The 20,162-nt window shown below is 34.7% G+C and overlaps 1 protein-coding gene across 6 annotated transcripts in view; it reads left to right on the top strand.

Annotated features, from left to right (window-relative positions):
* LOC120432641 (nephrin) overlaps nucleotides 1-20,162 on the top strand; it is a 413,331-nt gene that overhangs the window by 224,331 nt on the left and 168,838 nt on the right. For all 6 annotated transcript variants that reach the window (XM_039597887.2, XM_039597888.2, XM_039597886.2 and 3 more), the window contains exons 3-4: nucleotides 592-744; nucleotides 806-985. In XM_039597887.2, the coding sequence (XP_039453821.1) occupies nucleotides 592-744; nucleotides 806-985 (333 nt within the window). The remainder of the gene's footprint in view (nucleotides 1-591; nucleotides 745-805; nucleotides 986-20,162) is intronic.

Genomic DNA, 20,162 nt, shown 5'->3' with positions numbered 1-20,162 from the left:
GGCCTTCAAAAATGACTTTTAAAAATACATTGGTGTTTTGTGGCTAAAAAATGTATGGAACTGTATTTTTCTGACAAGTTCATTCGAAAGCTTTGGCCATTTCCTTTCCAAAACACCCCTAAACATCAAGGGTTCGTTGAAGTTTTGCAAAGTTATTAGCAATTTTGTTGGCGCGCCTAAGTCAAAAAATTACCAATTAAAAAAAATGTTTAAGCTTCGTGGCGCCGAGGTGAGGACAAATTCAACCAACCAAACATGGTTTCGTTCATAACTTGGTGGGGGCTATTGGAAAAGTACATTGCTTTTGATTTTTGAGCACCTTGTGTAAATAGTGGTCCACTTTCAGCGAGAATTACTCATTACAAGTTGTGGCCATCGGGAATCAAACAATACATTTTTATCATGAAACTGTTACGATCAGTCATCATCATTGTTGTGGTGCATTTGAAATCCGATACCACGAATACTAGCTTGTGGTATCGAATTGATGAATTTAGAACAATGTCACAATAAATGCATTGTAATGTTTCACGTTTATTGCATTGTTTCAACATCAATTAAAATCAATCCTATTCTTTCTCTCACTTTCAGTCCTTCCGGCGCTCGTGATAGCGGCCCAGCAGCAGCGATTCCGGGTACAACCCCGCGACCTCCAGGTTCTGGAAGGTTCCGAGGCGTTGCTGCGATGCGAAATCCAGAACCTGATGGGCGCGGTCCAGTGGACCAAGGACGGATTCGCCCTGGGTAAGTTGTGCGACCAAATTGAAGTTTTCTTCATAAAAATGACCTTAATTATAATTCTCAGGGTTTTCCCAAACGATACCGGGCTACCCGCGGTACTCGGTGCTCGGTGACCGGACCCAGGGCGTCTACAACCTGCGCATCTCGAACGCCTCGCTCGAGGACGACGCCGAGTACCAGTGCCAGGTCGGGCCCGCCAAGTTCAACTCGGCGATCCGGGCTAACGCGAAGCTGATTGTGATATGTGAGTAGCGATCTTATTGAAGCAAAAAATATTTAAAGATTTTTAGGCAATTTTGAACACCCCTTTTGAGATTCTTCGAAAAATGATATTTAAAAAAAGAATATTCAATGAAAACATATTCATAAACCATGTGAATTCAGTGTAGAATTCAGCGAATTTTCAAAAATATGCATTTTTTTAATTTTTTTTTTCTTAATCTTTAAATTTTTTAAATTTTCAAATTTTCCCAAAATTTCTAAAATTTCTTAAATTTCTTTAATTTATAATTTTTTAAATTTTCTAAATTTTCTAATTTTTTTAAATTTTCTAAATTTTCTAAATTTTCTAAATTTTCTAAATTTTCTAAATTTTCTAAATTTTCTAAATTTTCTAAATTTTCTAAATTTTCTAAATTTTCTAAATTTTCTAAATTTTCTAAATTCTTTAAATTTTCTAAATTTTCTAAATTTTCTAAATTTTTTAAATTTTCTTAATTTTCTAAATTTTCTAAATTTTCTAAATTTTCTAAATTTTCTAAATTTTCTAAATTTTCGAAATTTTCTAAATTTTCTAAATTTTCTAAATTTTCTAAATTTTCTAAATTTTCTAAATTTTCTAAAAACAAAGCAATCCACTTTAACGACCCCCGGGTCTTTTGTGTTCTCTGTTGCAAGTTTTTGCTCATTTGTAGGTGTCCGAAGGTAATGTGTGGTGAGTCACCCGAAAGTCTTAATTTTGTAAACATTTTAAATTTTCTGAACTTAAAACAATCTATTTTTTTAAATTTTCTAAGTATTCAAAATTTTATAATTTTAATTTTTTTATAAATTTTGTAATTTTTTTTATAATCAATTTTATATTTTTTTTTCTTTTTAACGATTTTTTTAATAGCTTTTATTGTTAAAATTTTGAAAATAAAAATCTTTTTTTTCAAACAATTACCACTGAAAACCTTTGAGGGTCTTAACATTGAAGTCCGTAATAGAAGAGCTCTTTTGTCTTTCTTTTTTGTGAAGTAATTTTTGATGCTGAAGTCTACAATCGAATCAGTTTTCACACGATTCTATTGTCGTATGAGACGACTCAGGCTACTCAGACTGTTCTCTGACAAATCTAGATCCCGTCCGAAAATACCGTTGAAGACATAAATCCCACTCTGTCATGTCAGGATTAGCCACAATCGGAAGCCTCCAAGCCACCACGTCAGCTCACACAAACGCACGTGTCAACTTACAGATATGATCAATTAGAATCTTTCAGTCTGACATCCACTCCATACAGGCCAGTCGAGCTAGCCTTCATCGGAGGCTTACGTCGTTCCGAAAATTGTAACAATGTCCGAGATTTGGCACATGTGAGATAAATGTGTGTGTGTGTGTGCGTCGTCCAAATCATCATCATTGTCCGGGGAAATCCTTGGAACTTTTCCTTTTTCCCCGAGACCGAGTCGTGTGAAAAGCCAGCTCAGCTCGCAGCACGTTGACAAATCCAAAGTGTAATTGTCCAGGCTCTGGCCACACCAACTTTTGGACAACGACGACGACGACGACGCCATGTCGCCGTCGCTGAGCTGAAGTTGATTAATTTACTGCGTTTTCATCCCACCACACACAGCGAAATTGGGCTGGGACGAACGAAAAAAAAAAAGTTTCTTTCGGACCATTTACCAAAAACGATGATAAATTTTGGCAGTCACAAAAGTTTGCGCCACACTCTAGCAAAAAAAAAGTGGAATAAAAATCCCTCCTGCTTTCCTGGAAAATATATATTCAAAAGTGTCACTCTGAAAAGCTTCTCGGCGAGGGTTGAAAAATGGATTTCGAGCGCTCGGAATCGGACCGGGGCATGTGTAGTACACAGGTTCCCCCGAACAAGCATAACTTCAGGCGGAAACTCGAGAAGGGTTATTGTGGCGACATCTGGCTACGAAACTGGCCACAGTGTGTGAAAGTTGCAGTAAATTTTGCGCTCAAAGGGGCTTTTGTCTAGTCTGACGAGGGGGTTTCAGTTTTGAAATTTACAGCAATGTTGATGTAATTTTTTGTTTGCGTCAATACACTCTAAATTGATCCGCATCATAATTAAAAACAACCCGAAACCTCTTCAATTTCACTTTGGTCGAGGATGGCTCCAGAGGGACGATTAAGTGCGATAAAATTGCACTGCAGCAGAGAATAAATTTCTGGAAGTTATCACAGGACCAGAGAGAGCGAGCCTGACCCAAACCACTTGAAAAGGGGGGACTTTTCTTAAGGGTGAATCTTCCCCTCCGGGCCAGACTCGGAGGCTCCTTGGCCAGGCCAGCGAGAGAGAGAGAGAAAGAAGCCATAAATGTTGCTGTTTAATGGTGCAATAAATGAACATCCACCAGGGAATGAACCAAACTGGGTCGAGTCGCATCTCCTCTTAAACTCAATTGTGTGTGTGTGTGAGAGAGTGAGTCTGCCATTCTTTGCAACAGTTTCAGCCTTTCAGCCTCCTCCCGGGGTGGTCCCAGGAATCGGGTAAATGGGGAGGGAGGCTGAGAAATGAGACAAGGTGGGGTTGAGAAAAAAAAATTAAATTTAAAATGAACAAAATGAACAAAATGAACCAAATGAACAAAATGAGCAAAATGATCAAAATGAACAAAATGAACCAAATGAACAAAAAGAACAAAATTAACAAAATAAACCAAATGAACAAAATGAACAAAAAGAACAAAATGAAGAAAATGAACCAAATGAACAAAATGAACAAAAAAAACAAAATTAAGAAAATTGAGAAAATTGAGAAAATTACGAAAATTAAGAAAATTAAGAAAATTAAGAAAATTAAGAAAATTAAGAAAATTAAGAAAATTAAGAAAATTAAGAAAATTAAGAAAATTAAGAAAATTAAGAAAATTAAGAAAATTAAGAAAATTAAGAAAATTAAGAAAATTAAGAAAATTAAGAAAATTAAGAAAATTAAGAAAATTAAGAAAATTAAGAAAATTAAGAAAATTAAGAAAATTAAGAAAATTAAGAAAATTAAGAAAATTAAGAAAATTAAGAAAATTAAGAAAATTAAGAAAATTAAGAAAATTAAGAAAATTAAGAAAATTAAGAAAATTAAGAAAATTAAGAAAATTAAGAAAATTAAGAAAATTAAGAAAATTAAGAAAATTAAGAAAATTAAGAAAATTAAGAAAATTAAGAAAATTAAGAAAATTAAGAAAATTAAGAAAATTAAGAAAATTAAGAAAATTAAGAAAATTAAGAAAATTAAGAAAATTAAGAAAATTAAGAAAATTAAGAAAATTAAGAATATTAAGAAAATTAAGAAAATTAAGAAAATTAAGAAAATTAAGAAAATTAAGAAAATCAAGAAAATCAAGAAAATCAAGAAAATTAAGAAAATCAAGAAAATCAAGAAAATCAAGAAAATTAAGAAAATTGAGAAAATCAAGAAAATCAAGAAAATTAAGAAAATTGAGAAAATTGAGTAAAATTAAGAAAATTAATAAAATTAAGAAAATTAAGAAAATTTAGAGAATTTAGAAAGTTAAGAAAATTAAGAAAATTAAGAAAATCAAGAAAATCAAAAAAATCAAGAAAATTAAGAAAATCAAGAAAATCAAGAAAATCAAGAAAATTAAGAAAATTGAGAAAATTGAGTAAAATTAGGAAAATTAATAAAATTAAGAAAATTAAGAAAATTTAGAGAATTTAGAAAGTTAAGAAAATTAAGAAAATTAAGAAAATTAAGAAAATTAAGAAAATTAAGAAAATTAAGAAAATTAAGAAAATTATGAAAATTAAGAAAATTAAGAAAATTAAGAAAATTAAGAAAATTAAGAAAATTAAGAAAATTAAGAAAATTAAGAAAATTAAGAAAATTAAGACAATTAAGAAAACTAAGACAATTAAGAAATCAAGAAACAAAATATGAATAAAGAATTTTTTTCAAGAAGTCCAACCGCGTCCAGAGGCCGAATAGTTGTGGTCCTTTCCCAACCCCTTCCACCACCTCCCCCCTCGGGGGACAAGTGGCGAAAATTATCCTTTCTCGGAACACTTAAAACAATTGCCGCCTGCAATAAAGTGGTTTTGTGCTTTTTATACGTCCAGTGGGGCAGTTTGTGACGGTCGTCCTGGTTGGTCGTTCGTTTCCGGCCGGGTGTTTTTCTTTTTTTTTTCTCTTTCTAGACTAAGGGGTAGTTTGCTACTTTTCCTCTCGCCACCCCCCCAAAATTTAAGGGTCAAAACTATCGTTCCTCTTTTTTTTTTGGTAAGGGTGGGGATAGGAGAAGGGTTGGAAAAGGGGGGGAAGAAGTAGTTAATGGCACGTTCCAAGCGTTTATTAGATGGCTGATATGCGCACATATGCCGAAAAGTTACACACTCGAGAGCTGTTGGGGAATGAACTAAAACATGGTTCTAGCTTAGTCTTAGTTTAAGTAAGGGGGGGAGAGGAGGGCGAGGCTATGATTAACGGTCGGGATGTGACTTTTGGCCTGCTGCTGATGTAAGCTGAAAATTTGCTGCGGCTCCGGTTTTGCTTCGAAAGTGGGCAGAATTGCGCTGCTGTAAAGAAAGCTTTCGTGTAACTTCATCCTGCCTGCTTGCTGCTGAGCTGGTGATGATGATGGTGCTGATTTTAGGTTCATGTTTTACGTTTTGTTTGCGTTTCGATGAAGTGTTTTTGAAGAGGGAGTGGGACTGCCTTCGTCAGGGTATTTTATAAAAATAAACTTTGAGTTGTTTGAAATAGAGAGTTGAAGCTCAGAACAAGCCACAGAAAAGATTTTAGTTGAAGTTTCTATTGAAATGACATAAAAATGTCTCAACTAAATTAAAACTACTAAAATCAGTAAATCTCAAGCTTATAATAAAAAATATCAGTTGAAATTAAAACCTTCTCTACCAACTTAAACAGACATGTCTGGAATAATCACATAAAATGTTTATTGACAAACAATAAAAGGAAAATTCCATTCCTGTGGCTTTCCCCGACACAAATTCAACAAATCGATGGCATCTTCCGACCTGCCACAACACTTATTCCCTCGCACATCTGAAACCCCACATTCCTGGAAAATAAAGCAAAACCACACTTTCTACAACTCGATACTACTTTCCCTTCCAAGAAAAGGGGGAAAACATAAGTTGGAAATAAACACCCGCCGCCGCCGCCGCCCCCATCATAATCAAGAACTTACGCACGTGTACCGGAAATGTGCTCTGTGTGTTTTGTTTAATTAATTTTCTCTTGTTGATGCTGGGTTTTCTTCCAGCAATTTCCACAAGGTTTATATTTCTCAAAAACCAATAGTGCTGCTTCGGGTTTCCTCTTCCGATTGCAAGTTGGACGCAGTGCAGGAAATTTACCCACACAGCAAAAAATAATGTAAATTTCGAAGCTGCAATTTTGGAAGGATGAATATTACCTCTTTTAAGATGTAATTTTACCTCAATTTAGACTGAAAAAGTGACATTACACCAGAAAAGTGGTAAAATTACACATTTCCAGAGGTAAAATTACACCTTTTTTCTGACATAAAAGATGTACCCCTTCCCAGATGTAATATTACCATGATTTTTTTTCTGTGCACAAGACGAAAGAGGAGTTATGGTTTGAGCTTTCTTGATAACATTCCTGAATAGGGAACATTTTCTTGAGCTTTACGGATTGGTTGGACTTTAGTGCGCAGAAGAAGAAGGTTTTGTTTTTCGAGGTTGAAGCTTGTTCTGAGTTGATGTTTTGTGAGAATGATTTTGTTAAACAGCTGTTTTGCCCCGATGTAGGCAACAATGCAATTATTGTGGGAGATTTATCGAATTTGAAACAGATTCTTGCATGTTCACACCGTTTTGCACTAATGTGCCCTTTTGGGCACTTGTATTACATTGATGTGCCCTTTTGGGCACTTGTTTGTAACTTACATGTCCTTTTGGGCTTTTCACTACTTGCCTACTGTTGAGCCCTTTTTGTGCCCAATTTTAAACTTGATGTGCTTTTTTGTGCCCTTTTGGGCACTTGTACTACAATGATGTGCCCTCTTGGGCACTCAAACAATTTCCACAAATTTATGGGTTTGCAAAGGTTTATCCGATTGAAAAATTTCCCAACCATAACCCAGGTTTCATTTTCCGGAATAATCTGAATTGACAAACTGGCCCGCTCCAGTCAACTTTATAAACTGAGCGGGGGACTATCATTCACGCTCCAACTATCCCGCAAACTTATTTCGGGCTGTCCATGTCTGTTGGGTCTATTTTTCCAAACTCCTCCCATCCACACAAAAAGCCAAAAGTTTTTCCCAACCCCAGGAAAACATTCTGGAAGTGTGCTCTATCTCATTTTTCCCCTCCCTCTCTTTCTTTCCCACCTTGTGAAAAACAATCGTAAAACCATAATCCATAAATCCTTTTCAACTTTGGGCCAGAGTATCTCAGCGCTCGGACAGCAGATTCCTGTAAAGCTCTCGGCCAGCTTCCTCATCCTCCCCCCATTTGCACAGCTTCCGCGGTCAAAGTCAAGTTCAGATCCAGTTCCTGCTCCGAGCCAAAAAAAAGTGTTTCTGTCAGGGGATAAACAAAAAAGTTCTAAACACACTCTGCCCCAAAAAGGGGGGCAAACAAGCGCAGAGTGGCAGGAAAATTAGTTTTTTTTTTTTTTGCTGCTCTGCTTCTTAAGGCGAGCTTTTTGTTATAAATCGCGCCCTGTCCGACCGTGTTTATTTTTCACTCCTTCGTTTCCGGATCTTTCGAGGGGGAGGCACGGAGAGTTGGAAATTGATTTTTTAACAAAAGAAATCTTGTGATCTGCGGTGCCCATGCTGGGCACTTGTGGGCACATGTTGGTTTTCTTGGGCACTTGTTGTGCCCGTATGAGCACATGTTGGGCTCTATTGGGAACTCTTTTAAAAAGTTGGAAAAATGTTGTGCCCTCTTGGGCACAAGTTGGGCAATCTAATCAAAATTTGAGAAGTTGCACTTAGTCGAAGGCACTAAATCATTCCAGTGTGAAAATATGTTGAATCAAGTTTAAATTTTAAGAAAATATCATTTTCAGCCCGATACTTGCACTTAGTCGAAGGCACTAAATCATTCCAGTGTGAAAATATGTTGAATCATGTTTAAATTTTAAGAAAATATCATTTTCAGCCCGATACTTGCACTTAGTCGAAGGCACTAAATCATTCCAGTGTGAAAATTTGTTGAATCAAGTTTAAATTTCAAGAAAATATCATTTTCAGCCCGATACTTGCACTTAGTCGAAGGCACTAAATCATTCCAGTGTGAAAATATGTTGAATCAAGTTTAAATTTTAAGAAAATATCATTTTCAGCTTGAAGCTTGCACTTAGTCGAAAAGCTTTTTATGACGATTTGTATGAACACTATGAGTGCACTAAATCTGAGTAATAGGGCACTAAATAGCACAAAATGAGCACGAAAAATATTCAAAATGGCGACATGTGTAATCTGACTTTTGAACTTTGTATGGCGATTTGTATGGAAACTATGAGGGCGCTAAATCTGAGGTATAGGGCACTAAATAGCACTAAATGAGCACTAAATTTTTGCACGAAAAAATATTCATAATGGCGACATTGCACGAAAAAATACTCAAAATGGCGACATGTGAAATCGGACTTTTGAACTATGTATGGCGATTTGTATGAAAACTATGAGGGCACTAAATCTGCGTAATAGGGCACTAAATAGCACTAAATCAGCACAAAATTTCAGCATGAAAAAATATTGAAAATGGCGACATCTGAAATCTGACTTTTGAACTTTGTATGGCAATTTGTATGGAAACTATGAGGGCACTAAATCTGAGTAATAGGGCACTGAAAACGCAAAAATAGGGCACTAAATAGCACTAAATGAGCACTAAATTTTAGCACAAAAGAATTCAAAATGGTGACATGTGTGGTCTGGCTTGTATTTCAATTTTTTTATGGCAATTTGTATGGAAACTATAAGGGCACTAAATGTGAGGTATAGGGCACTAAAAAGCACTAAACCAGCACAAAATTTCAGCATGAAAAAAATTCAAAATGGCGACATGTGTCATCTGGCTTGTATAGACCCACTTGATGGGCACTCTGGAGCACATGTTATAAAGTTGTATTTTAACACACAATTTCATAAAATTGAGCCTTTCCGTGCCTCCTCGAAGAGCAGGTCACGGAACTTTTTTGCATATCCTCGCTCGCTCCATGAATAAAATACCTACCTTGCGAAGAGCCCCAGACAAATGATAACAAAATTGAAATGAACAGAATTATGTGAACCGTTTTTCTTCCCACCCCCGCCGCCTGGCACGAAAAGTGCCACCCTCCCCCAAAACTGGAGGTTGGAAAAACAGAGCGCAAAAATTCCTTTTTTCTTCGCGTTGCATTACATTTCCAGATGGCTGCTGCTGCGGGTGGCTGCTGACGACAAAAGCAGTACTGTGTCTTGAGAAGCTTCCTTTTTTTGTTCTTGCTGTTCCCGTTCGACATTTTTTAATAAACGAGAAAGGAACTCATTTCGAGGACATCGTCGTCGCAGACGACGAAAAAGTCTCCTCCAGTTTTTTTTGTTGCGTCTCTCCTGGCACTCGTAAAAACAACAAATTTTCGTGCGCGCACAGACATTCCAGCGCAGTTTCTTTTCAGGAAGTTGGGCCCGACAAAAAAAACCGGTGCTGTGTGCATAAAACATTTAATTGTGAAATTTTGGGCCAAATGAGTGGGTTTTTTTTTTTTCGTTGAAACAATGATCGCGCGTACCCCGTTGGGACGAAGAGATGCGCTTTGTTTTTGGCAGGATTGTGTCAGTTTTTCTTAAGAAAAGGATTTTTGTTTCAGCAAGAAGGGCATGCGAAAGGATTTCGAGTTATTTTCTTTGTAAGAAAATTTGTGAACATTCCAGCTCATAATAATTTGCTAAATATTTGTTCAATTTGCTTGAATATCTTCAAAATCTCGAAGAAAAAAAATGGTAGCAAGCGAACTAAAGCACATAAAAAGCACCTCTTATTGCATCATCAGATCAGCATCCTTTACCTTTTCCATCCAGAAGGTGCCTTCTGTAGTGGTTTCTTGTTTCCTCATTAAAAAAAGGAAACACGAACCCGTCGTTGACTGTGACTTTGAAAAGGTGGCGAGAAATTCTAATCTGATTCGCAAAAGTGTCCTATAGGCAAACAATTCTTGAAAATTTAAACATAAAATCAAAAATAATAATTCATTAAATCTGGCAACACTGCCAAACTAGTCTGAAGCATCTTCGAGGCTTGGCTTGGGACTACTCGCTATCATGTGCTTCTTGACGTGCCCGCGGACAAGCCCCTTGAGAGAGCGAGTCTTCCTCCACTCGCCAACTCTTATGAGGGTGTTGACTTTCTCGAACAGTTTCCTTCTCCTTTTACTCTCTAGCTGGAAAGTTGGGAGCACGGTGGGAAAAAATTGCAATTAATTTGCTTAGTCTTTGCTAGAAATTAAAAAGGCTCCGAAACTTGATTTTTTCCATAAAATCAAAGCTTTAGAAATTAATCGTGGATGACTTTGTATTCAATCTAAAAAATAAATTTAAAACAATTCAGATTTTTCGTTTACTTAAGAATATATAAAATATGTTAAAACTTGACAGAATCACAGAATTCACAAATTAATTTTACTTACTTGAGCATCAGCATCAATCACAATAAAAAAAAATAATATTTGACTAGTAGACTAAAGGTTTCACCACAAATTTCCTATATTTGGTCACAGTGATAAAGTCGAAAAACATGATATTGATCCCTCAAAAAAAATTGTTTCAAATCAACCCTAACATTTGAAAAGGCCTTTAGAAACTTATTTTTGATCTTATCAAATGTTAGCGCTGATTTTGAAATCAAGATTTTTTTTTCAGAAAAAGAGGGTTTTTTTTTATAGTTCGAATAGTCGAAAATCAGTAGGCAAAAAAAATGTTTTCAAAAACTTCAAAATTTTAATAAAATTTGACTTGCTATTTCTGCTTAATGCATATTTCCCTGTGTTAATAATCACTTTGAGCATGATTGAAACAGTAAAAAAAATATGTTGAAGTCTTGTGAAACTTCAATGCACAGGTCAACAAAAAAACATTCCCAAGAAACATTTTTTTTCGTCACATCTTATTTTTTTTAAATCTAATAGTTGAAAAACAACTGTACTGATGTATAATGCATTTTACAATACTTTTTTTTTTCATTGAAATATTAAAACTATGGCAATTTACTAATTTTTTTTATTTTTTTTCTATTTTTTCCAAGGAACATATACTTTGGAAAATATTTGCAACGGCCTAAAGTACTTTTCGATTAACAAATTAGTTCTTACATCTAAAAATAAAGCCAAAAACGATTTCTTGACTTTTTTCCAAAGTTTTTCAATTATTTTGGCAGAATATTGTTGACCAACTTGTGCCACAGCTCACAATATGTAAATTTAAGACATATAAAAATGAGATTTTCCAAAAAGGGTTTTTAAGCGCAATTCGAATAATTTGTTTAGAAATCAAATTAAAAAAAAATATATTTTTAGAGAATAACTATTTTTTCATGATAAGTCCTAAACAATACTTCCAACTTTCAAAGTAAACACCAAATGAACCAGAAAATCAGTTCTCAACATACAGATTTTTGAATATATTAATAGCCTTTTTTAATTGGAGAGCTGCCAAAATTGTATGGAGCAATTCTCTGAGATTTCGGTCATTCGATTTTTTTTGTATTTTTTAATCCGGCTGAAACTTTTTTGGTGCCTTCGGTATGCCCAAAGAAGCCATTTTGCATCATTAGTTTGTCCATATAATTTTCCATACAAATTTGGCAGCTGTCCATACAAAAATGATATGTGAAAATTCAAAAATCTGTATTTTTTGAAGGAATTTTTTGATCGATTTGGTGTCTTCGGCAAAGTTGTAGGTATGGATATGGACTACACTGAAAAAAAATTATACGCGGTAAAAAAAAATTTGGTGATTTTGAATTTAATTTTTTGTCACTAAAACTTGATTTGCAAAAAAACACTATTTTTAATTTTTTTTATTTTTTGATATGTTTTAGAGGACATAAAATGCCAACTTTTCAGAAATTTCCAGGATGGGCAAAAAATCTTTGACCGATTTATGATTTTTTGAATCAATACAGATTTTTTCAAAAAATCGAAATTTTGGTCGCAAAAATTTTTCAACTTCACTTTTCGATGTAAAATCGAATTTGCAATCAAAAAGTACTTCAGTGAATTTTTGATAAAGTGCACCGTTTTCAAGTTATAACCATTTTTAGGTAACTTTTTTAAAAATAGTCGCAGTTTTTCATTTTTTAAAATAAGTGCCCATGTTTGCCCACCTTTGAAAAAAATATTTTTGAAAAGCTGAGAAATTTCTCTATATTTTGCTTTATTGAACTTTGTTTATACGACCCCTAGTTGCTGAGATATTGCCATGCAAAGGTTAAAAAACAGGAAAATTGATGTTTTCTAAGTCTCACCCAAACAACCCACCATTTTCTAATGTCGATATCTCAGCAACTAAAGGTCCGATTTACAATGTTAAAACATGAAACATTCGTGAAATTTTTCGATCTTTTCGAAAAAAATATTTTCAAAATTTTAAAATCAAGACTAACATCTCAAATGGCCTTAATATTGAATGTTTGGCCCGTTTGAAATGTTAGTCTTGATTTTAAAATTTTGAAAATATTTTTTTCGAAAAGATCGGAAAATTTCACGAATGTTTCATGTTTTAACATTGTAAATCGGACCATTAGTTGCTGAGATATCGACATTAGAAAATGGTGGGTTGTTTGGGTGAGACTTAGAAAACATCAATTTTTCTGTTTTTTAACCTTTGCATGGCAATATCTCAGCAACTAGGGGTCGTATAAACAAAGTTCAATAAAGCAAAATATAGAGAAATTTCTCAGCTTTTCAAAAATATTTTTTTCAAAGGTGGGCAAACATGGGCACTAATTTTAAAAAATGAAAAACTGCGACTATTTTTAAAAAAGTTACCTAAAAATGGTTATAACTTGAAAACGGTGCACTTTATCAAAAATTCACTAAAGTACTTTTTGATTGCAAATTCGATTTTACATCGAAAAGTGAAGTTGAAAAATTTTTGCGACCAATATTTCGATTTTTTGAAAAAATCTGTATTGATTCAAAAAATCATAAATCGGTCAAAGATTTTTTGCCCATCCTGGAAATTTCTGAAAAGTTGGCATTTTATGTCCTCTAAAACATATCAAAAAATAAAAAAAATTAAAAATAGTGTTTTTTTGCAAATCAAGTTTTAGTGACAAAAAATTAAATTAAAAATCACCAAATTTTTTTTTACCGTGTATTATTTTTTCCAGTGTAGTCCGTATCCATACCTACAACTTTGCCGAAGACACCAAATCGATCAAAAAATTCCTTCAAAAGATACAGATTTTTGAATCTGTCCATCATTTTTGTATGGACAGCTGCCAAATTTGTATGGAAAATTATATGGACAAACTAATGATGCAAAATGGCTTCTTTGGGCATACCGAAGGCACCAAAAAAGTTTCAGCCGGATTAAAAAATACAAAAATTAAAATTAAAGAAAAAAGACCGATTCCGTAGCGAACTCATCTATGGAGACTTGTATGGACGAACTTATAATGCAAAATTTCTGTTTTGGTCATGAGTTGCTTTTCTTAAAACTTTTTGAAGTACTCAAATTTGAATGAATTGAAAACTCACAAAAAAGGATTTAAACCATGGTTTGAAGAACGGTTCATTGGTGAAGAATGAAAAAGCTCTCAAAAAATCATAGAAATTTGAATAAATCTCACGTACAATTCTTGAAAATATGTTTAAGTTCAGACATTTTTTCGTACAACTTTTTTTAAGAAATGCTGATGTATGAAATAATTTAAAAAACAGAAACATGAACAAAGGTAAAAAAGCTATTTTTAAAATCGTCTATTTTTAAATTAATAAATATGACAAAAAAACTCTAATTAAATACCATTAATTTTCAAAATTTATTGTACTTTCAAGGACATTAAATTTCACAAGCAACAAGCTATCTCCAATTTCTGTTTTTTGTTGTTTTCTTTTATTTATTTTTTCAATCAGCTTATGATGGAAATTATTAATAATTTCTTGCAATTTGTGATGAATAAGTTTAACTTAGTTTAAACACGAGTGTTTTAAATTTTTCACTGAATTAAACACGCTTTCTGGTTTTCTTTTTAAATTTATAATCTACCGTCATCAGGGGTGTCATTTGGTCTGGGGGATAAAATTTGGTCATACAAACTTCTGCATTTTTGTATGACCCACCCCTGATGACGGAACTAAGTAGAAATGTGCAGTACTTGCATCTAAATACTTTTGCAAAAATCATGTAATTTCTCCATATGTTGGAATGATTTTGAAATTTATACTATAAAATATTTTTAAGCTTTGTGAGATCAAGGGGCGATATTTTTCTTATGAGTATTTAAACAATTTTTTCATTATATGATTATTTATTTTGCATTTCAAATTTTGGTTGAATCAATAATAATCATAAAAGATATCAGTTCTGCATGGTCAATTTTTATTTAATCTCTGATCTAATTAATATGTCTATTTTTTATAATTTCATCAAAAACCTTGAATCTGAAGTCTGTGTCATAAAAGAGTTTATTTTCTGTTCAGGCCTTTAAAAAAAAGAAAAATTTAAGAATATCGAAATACCTGGAGCCTCAATTATCCGAATATTTCTTAGGAACTTTGGTAAATCGAATCATGAACAAAGACATGTTTTTATTTCCTTTTTTTATATATATATATATATATATATATATATATATATATATATATATATATATATATATATATATATATATATATATATATATATATATATATATATACAGCAATTCCCCACGAAAACAGCATGGAAAAAAACAAAAGTGCTCGGATCGGGCTCAAAAATTTTCTGGGGGTTCCCTGGCCGAAATAATTAGACCCGTATTTTTTTGTTTGGCCATTAGGGTGACCTACGCCGTGTTAGGGTGGTCTGAAAAATGGCCATTTTCGTCGATTTTCGCAAAAACCACTTTTTTCGAAAAATCATAACTCCTCGCCATTTTAACCGATTTCAATTGTCTTATACGCAAATGAAAGGTGATAAGTTGGCCTTTAAAAGAAAAATAGTAAGAACTTTTAAAAATCTAGCCTAACATATGAAAAGAGCGTATGAAACTTTAAAATGCCGTTTTGACGGTGTCTGGACCAAAGAGCCTATGTCTGGAAATATTTTTATCGGATTCCCCGGACATTTTTACGTAACATACTAAAAAATGGGAGGAGTTCATTAACAGGATTCCGAGATATGATTTTTTGAAAATAAAATCCGTGTTTTTCGACGCGCCGCGCGCAAAAACTGGAGAATGGCGAAATTGGCAAAAAATCAACTTTTTTCACTAAAACTGCGATAACTTCAAAATTTCAGCGATAACCTATACATGTCTGGGTACCAAAAGTTGCGTCTTTTAATTACGAAAATTTTGGTACCCAAACTCTTTGAAAGGCCAACTTATCACCTTTCATTTGCGTATTTGACAGTTGAAATCGGTTAAAATGGCGAGGAGTTATGATTTTTCGAAAAAAGTGGTTTTTGCGAAAATCGACGAAAATGACCATTTTTCAGACCACCCTACCACGGCGTAGGTCACCCTAATGGCCAAACAAAAAAATACGGGTCTAATTATTTCGGCCAGGGAACCCCCAGAAAAATTTTGAGCCCGATCCGAGCACTTTTGTTTTTTTCCATGCTGTTTTCGTGGGGAATTGCTGTATATATATATATATTTTCTAACCTTCAACATCAAATTCGAGTTTTCTCAATATTGCATTACCACCATTCTGGCCGCCATGTTGGATTTTAAATTTCTTAATCTCTTTAGAGCATTTTTGGGGTGATATTTGGGTTAAACGACCCAAAAAAGACAACGAAAGACAGTTCGATTGATTTTAGTGATTTTTTCCGAGGACATCGAATGATCAAGTCTCGACAGTTAAATTAAACAAGAAAAAAGTTAAAATTTTAGCAAAAATAAAAATATTAGGTAAAAAAGTTATTTGCTTTGGTGAGAAAAGCATCTCTCACTTCTGAATTCTCTAATAGAAATGGACATTTTGTAATTAAGCTTGTTCTATTTTTTATTTTGTTCAAAAAGACTGTTTTCAAGTTCATTCAAGTTCAAGTTTTACATATGTTTTACAAAGCTTGTCTAAATAGTTTTTAACCTACAAGTTTCAGAATTTTTTACACTTTAAATTCCTTCTGTGCCAACTAGCTTAGTACAGACAATCGAGTCGAACATCCAACACCTCTTCTCTAACGAGTTCAAAGAATCGCTCCCATCAGTGTTTGAGGCCTTTGTCCGGAAAGCCGATATTATCCTTTTACGTGAAGTTTATTACCTGACGCAGCCCACACCTAGCGCAGAACAAAGCTCCATAACAATCACTACTTTAAAGTGATTTCACCCGCGTCGGTTGGGTTGGGAGGGGGTGCTGAACTCAAGTTTCGTCCCCGGGTGGAAAAACGGGACACGATTTCCAACAGACGACGACACCGCGCTCTGGGTGGCAATTTGTGCGCCAGAGGACGCCAGAGCATACATTTTTATGATTTACTGAAGTGTTTACAGTACGTCTCAAGTATCGCTTCTTTTTTATATTTACTGTACTGTAAAATTAAGCGCCCCGAGGGGAAGTAACTACAGCGTCGTGTGTGTGAGAGCTGGAGCTCTTTGGTCGGCTGATGGTAATGAAAGTGTGGTGCAACTCATTTCGCCAAAGTATGTGACGTGACTCGTCCGGGCGCGTAAGCATTTACAAAAGCATCAAGACCAGCAGACACGAATCTCCCCTCCCCGCCACTCCTTGGCCGCCAGACAAAAGGACCCCCTATTTGTGTAAGATGCTTTTGAATTTGAATATTTACAAAAAAAAAACGCAAAAATACCTGTGAAAGAAGTCACGTTGAAGTGTAATGTGCGGGGTGTCACTCTTGAAAGGAGTCGGAGCGCTGGTTGAAAGAGGATTTTTTCTTTTCAGTGTGTGTGTGTTGAAAAGAGTCATTTGAGTTTGAGAGTTGGGAAAGGGAAGGTATTTTCTGTAACAAGTGAACGAGATAAATTTTGAAAGGATTTTTGTCGGAAAAGGATTACATGAAAACGTAATGTTGTCTGCTGTTTGAAAGTTGTGTTGGTTGGAATGAAATTCGACAAGCATATTTTTTTCATAACGTCATGATTCGAAATCCGGACACTTAGTAGCATATCATTTTTGTTATAGCTGACAAAAAATCATGTAATAAGTTGGAAATGTAGAAATATCATCATTCAGTTTCAAGAAAATGCATGCAAAATATGTCTTTTCTAATAATTTTTCATCAGAATTTTAAAATTAAAATAATTTGTTGTGCTTCGAATCCCGGACACTGATAAAAGCTGATTCAAAATCCGGACACTTTTGCTTCGAATTCCGGACACTCGATTTTACTTATGTATCGCACAAATTTGGACTGAAATGTTAGTGAATGGCATTCTTTAGGTTTTAAATAAGCTGTTAACATTAAAACAACCGATAGTTTATATAAAAAAATGCTAGAATTTAAGGAAATTGAATCCATGAATTTCTGCTTGCCTTCCAGGTGCTTCGAACGCCTATGAAATATTTCAAGTGAAATGTTTCGCATTTTTGGTAAACTTATAATTTTATTGTATTTTATTGTTTTGGCATTAACTACCGCGTTCAAACAAACTTTACACAGTTTTGACATTCATAATGCGAACTTATATCCAAATAATTGATAAAACAAGATGAAGTGTCCGGGCTTCGGAGCGTCCGAGAATTTGAATCATGACGTTATATTCACAATAACACTAATTGACTAATTGACATTTTGACAGAATGACAGACTTATCGCTAATTTGTTGTACTTACCTGAATTTCTCACAGCAACAAAAATAATCACTTTGCAAAATTGAAAAACTTACAAGGGGACTTAAACTTTGAAGTCCGTAATACAGATGAACTTCAAAAACAAAACTTACCTTCTAAGCATTTCAGTACTTACCTCAAGCAAAAATCTCATTGAAACGTGGTTGAACCTAGAATTTGAAGTCCGTAATAGAAGAGTTTATTTTCCTCTGAAATTAAGAACTACAATTGAATGCTTTTTGTTTAGGACGCTCTTTTGTTGGTTGAATCATAAATAGAATTTAATAATGATTCAGCCTAAAATTTGGCAAAGTTTTATTTTTTGATATTAATTTGAACATTTTTAGCAAATTTTTGTTTATAGAGATATGAAAAAGCAATTTATTTTTGATCGGTGATTTAAGCATTGAAGTCTGTTTTAGAGACGTGATTCTTAAGATCATTTCAAAACCACAATTTTGATTTCGAATCCACACAAATCCAGTATTAATTGATCTGCTTTTGCATATTTTCAGGAGTTATTATGAACTTACGATTTTATTTTAATGTGTTGCATACATTTAGGCGTATTCAAAATTGAATATTTTTTATAGACAAGACCAATTATAGTTAAGACACAAACCTCAGCCTACCTTTCAGCAATGAGAATTGAACATATTAAGCCTAAAGTTATGCAAAATGTGTAATTTAAGCTAAGACACTCAGCAAAGACTTGAACCAGCAATAGTTTTTACATGAAACGTAGTTTTCCGTAATCAAGAAGCTTTCCGATTTCTGAGATTCTTTTTCGTAAAGCTAACACCAACTTCCAGCTGTAACAACGAACCATCAGCTGGCGATGTAATATTCATTTTCACACAATAAACGCAGCCGTTAGGAGCCCGTGATTTATTCACAAAATTGGATTTTACTCTTCCATCTTCATTCTCGGCTCGCACGCTGCAGCAGTCATGTAGCAAGGATTTTTTTTCACCCCCCTCACATGGTGCAAAGAGTAGTCGTGGCGAGGCGCAAAAACGCACCAAGCTGGTGTAAGCGATTTTTTTCTTGCTGTTGCTCCAAAGTTTTACCAGGAGCTTTTGCAGCAGTGCCGCGAAGAGCAAGTTTCGAAGGAAAATAAGATCAATCAAAACGCTCATAAATTATGCATATTTTCATCATCATCAAAGAAGTGGGAGGAAGAAGGCGTCGGCGTCGTCGACGACGACGACGTTGACGTTCTAGGGTCTTTGGAGCAGACACATACGAGCCAAGAGTTCTGGCAGAAGACGTCCGGAAGTGGAGCAAGGATGCTGCACCAAATTTGCAAAGTCTGGCGGGGGCAATATTCGGAACATGTGGGACGGATGATTCGGAACGATTTTCGAACGGGAGTGAGGGGGGAAATTGGGGTTGAAAGGTCAGGAATGGTTGCTTCCGGATTTTAGTGGGTTGATGAACAGATCAATTGGGATATTGATAGTCTATTTGCTAGACGTTTCTTAGAAGTGACCTAAGTAACGTCTGAGCGTTTCTATTGACTGATTGACAGTTGACAGATTGACAGATTGTTGTACTTACCAGAGCTTTGCACCTAATACACACTTCACTACACTGCGAAAATTCCTGTCCTATGCACTTTGGACTTCAAATCTGAAGTCCGTAATTGAGATGCAAATTTTTACTACTTATCATTTCGCAATTATGTTGAGTCAGTCCAAAGTACTCAATGTTTTTGAAGTTCGTAATTGAAATCGTTCTTTCCTTGAATCGTAACTATTCCATTTTGAAGTCCGTACTTGAAATCAAACTCTACCAAGCGAGGTACAAACTGCTCCCACCAGATCGAACCAACCCGCCCATCTATCTCCATCTGGTGTAATCCATCAATCTTCCGATCAAGCACAAACTTGACCACCGGTCAGCCGGGTTCAACCCGTTTCGGTGAAACTCGCACTAATTTTCTGTGTAAGCTGCTTTCATCATCCTGAACGGTCCGCAATCCGGACGAGTGCTGATGCAGCGAGAACCAACTGCTACCGACCTCCACTCAGTATCACTCTAAATCCGCACTTTGTTCGCAAATCAAATTGGGAAAATTTCATTCATGAATATTTCATGGAGCCGGACCGGCGTCGCCGGTTGAGTGCGTAACCGATCTCTCCAAAGTTTTAGGCAGATGGCTTGACCATCTCAACTCGAGTTATTAGCAGGAAAATTTGGGCAATTCCAGGCTTGCTTTTGCGGAGCAGAACCGACC

The sequence above is a fragment of the Culex pipiens genome, chromosome 2 (assembly GCF_016801865.2).
Source record: "Culex pipiens pallens isolate TS chromosome 2, TS_CPP_V2, whole genome shotgun sequence".
In the NCBI taxonomy this organism is placed as follows: domain Eukaryota; kingdom Metazoa; phylum Arthropoda; class Insecta; order Diptera; family Culicidae; genus Culex; species Culex pipiens.
The sequence above is the reverse complement of the archived record's forward strand: the minus strand, read 5'-3'. Positions and strand labels throughout refer to the sequence as shown.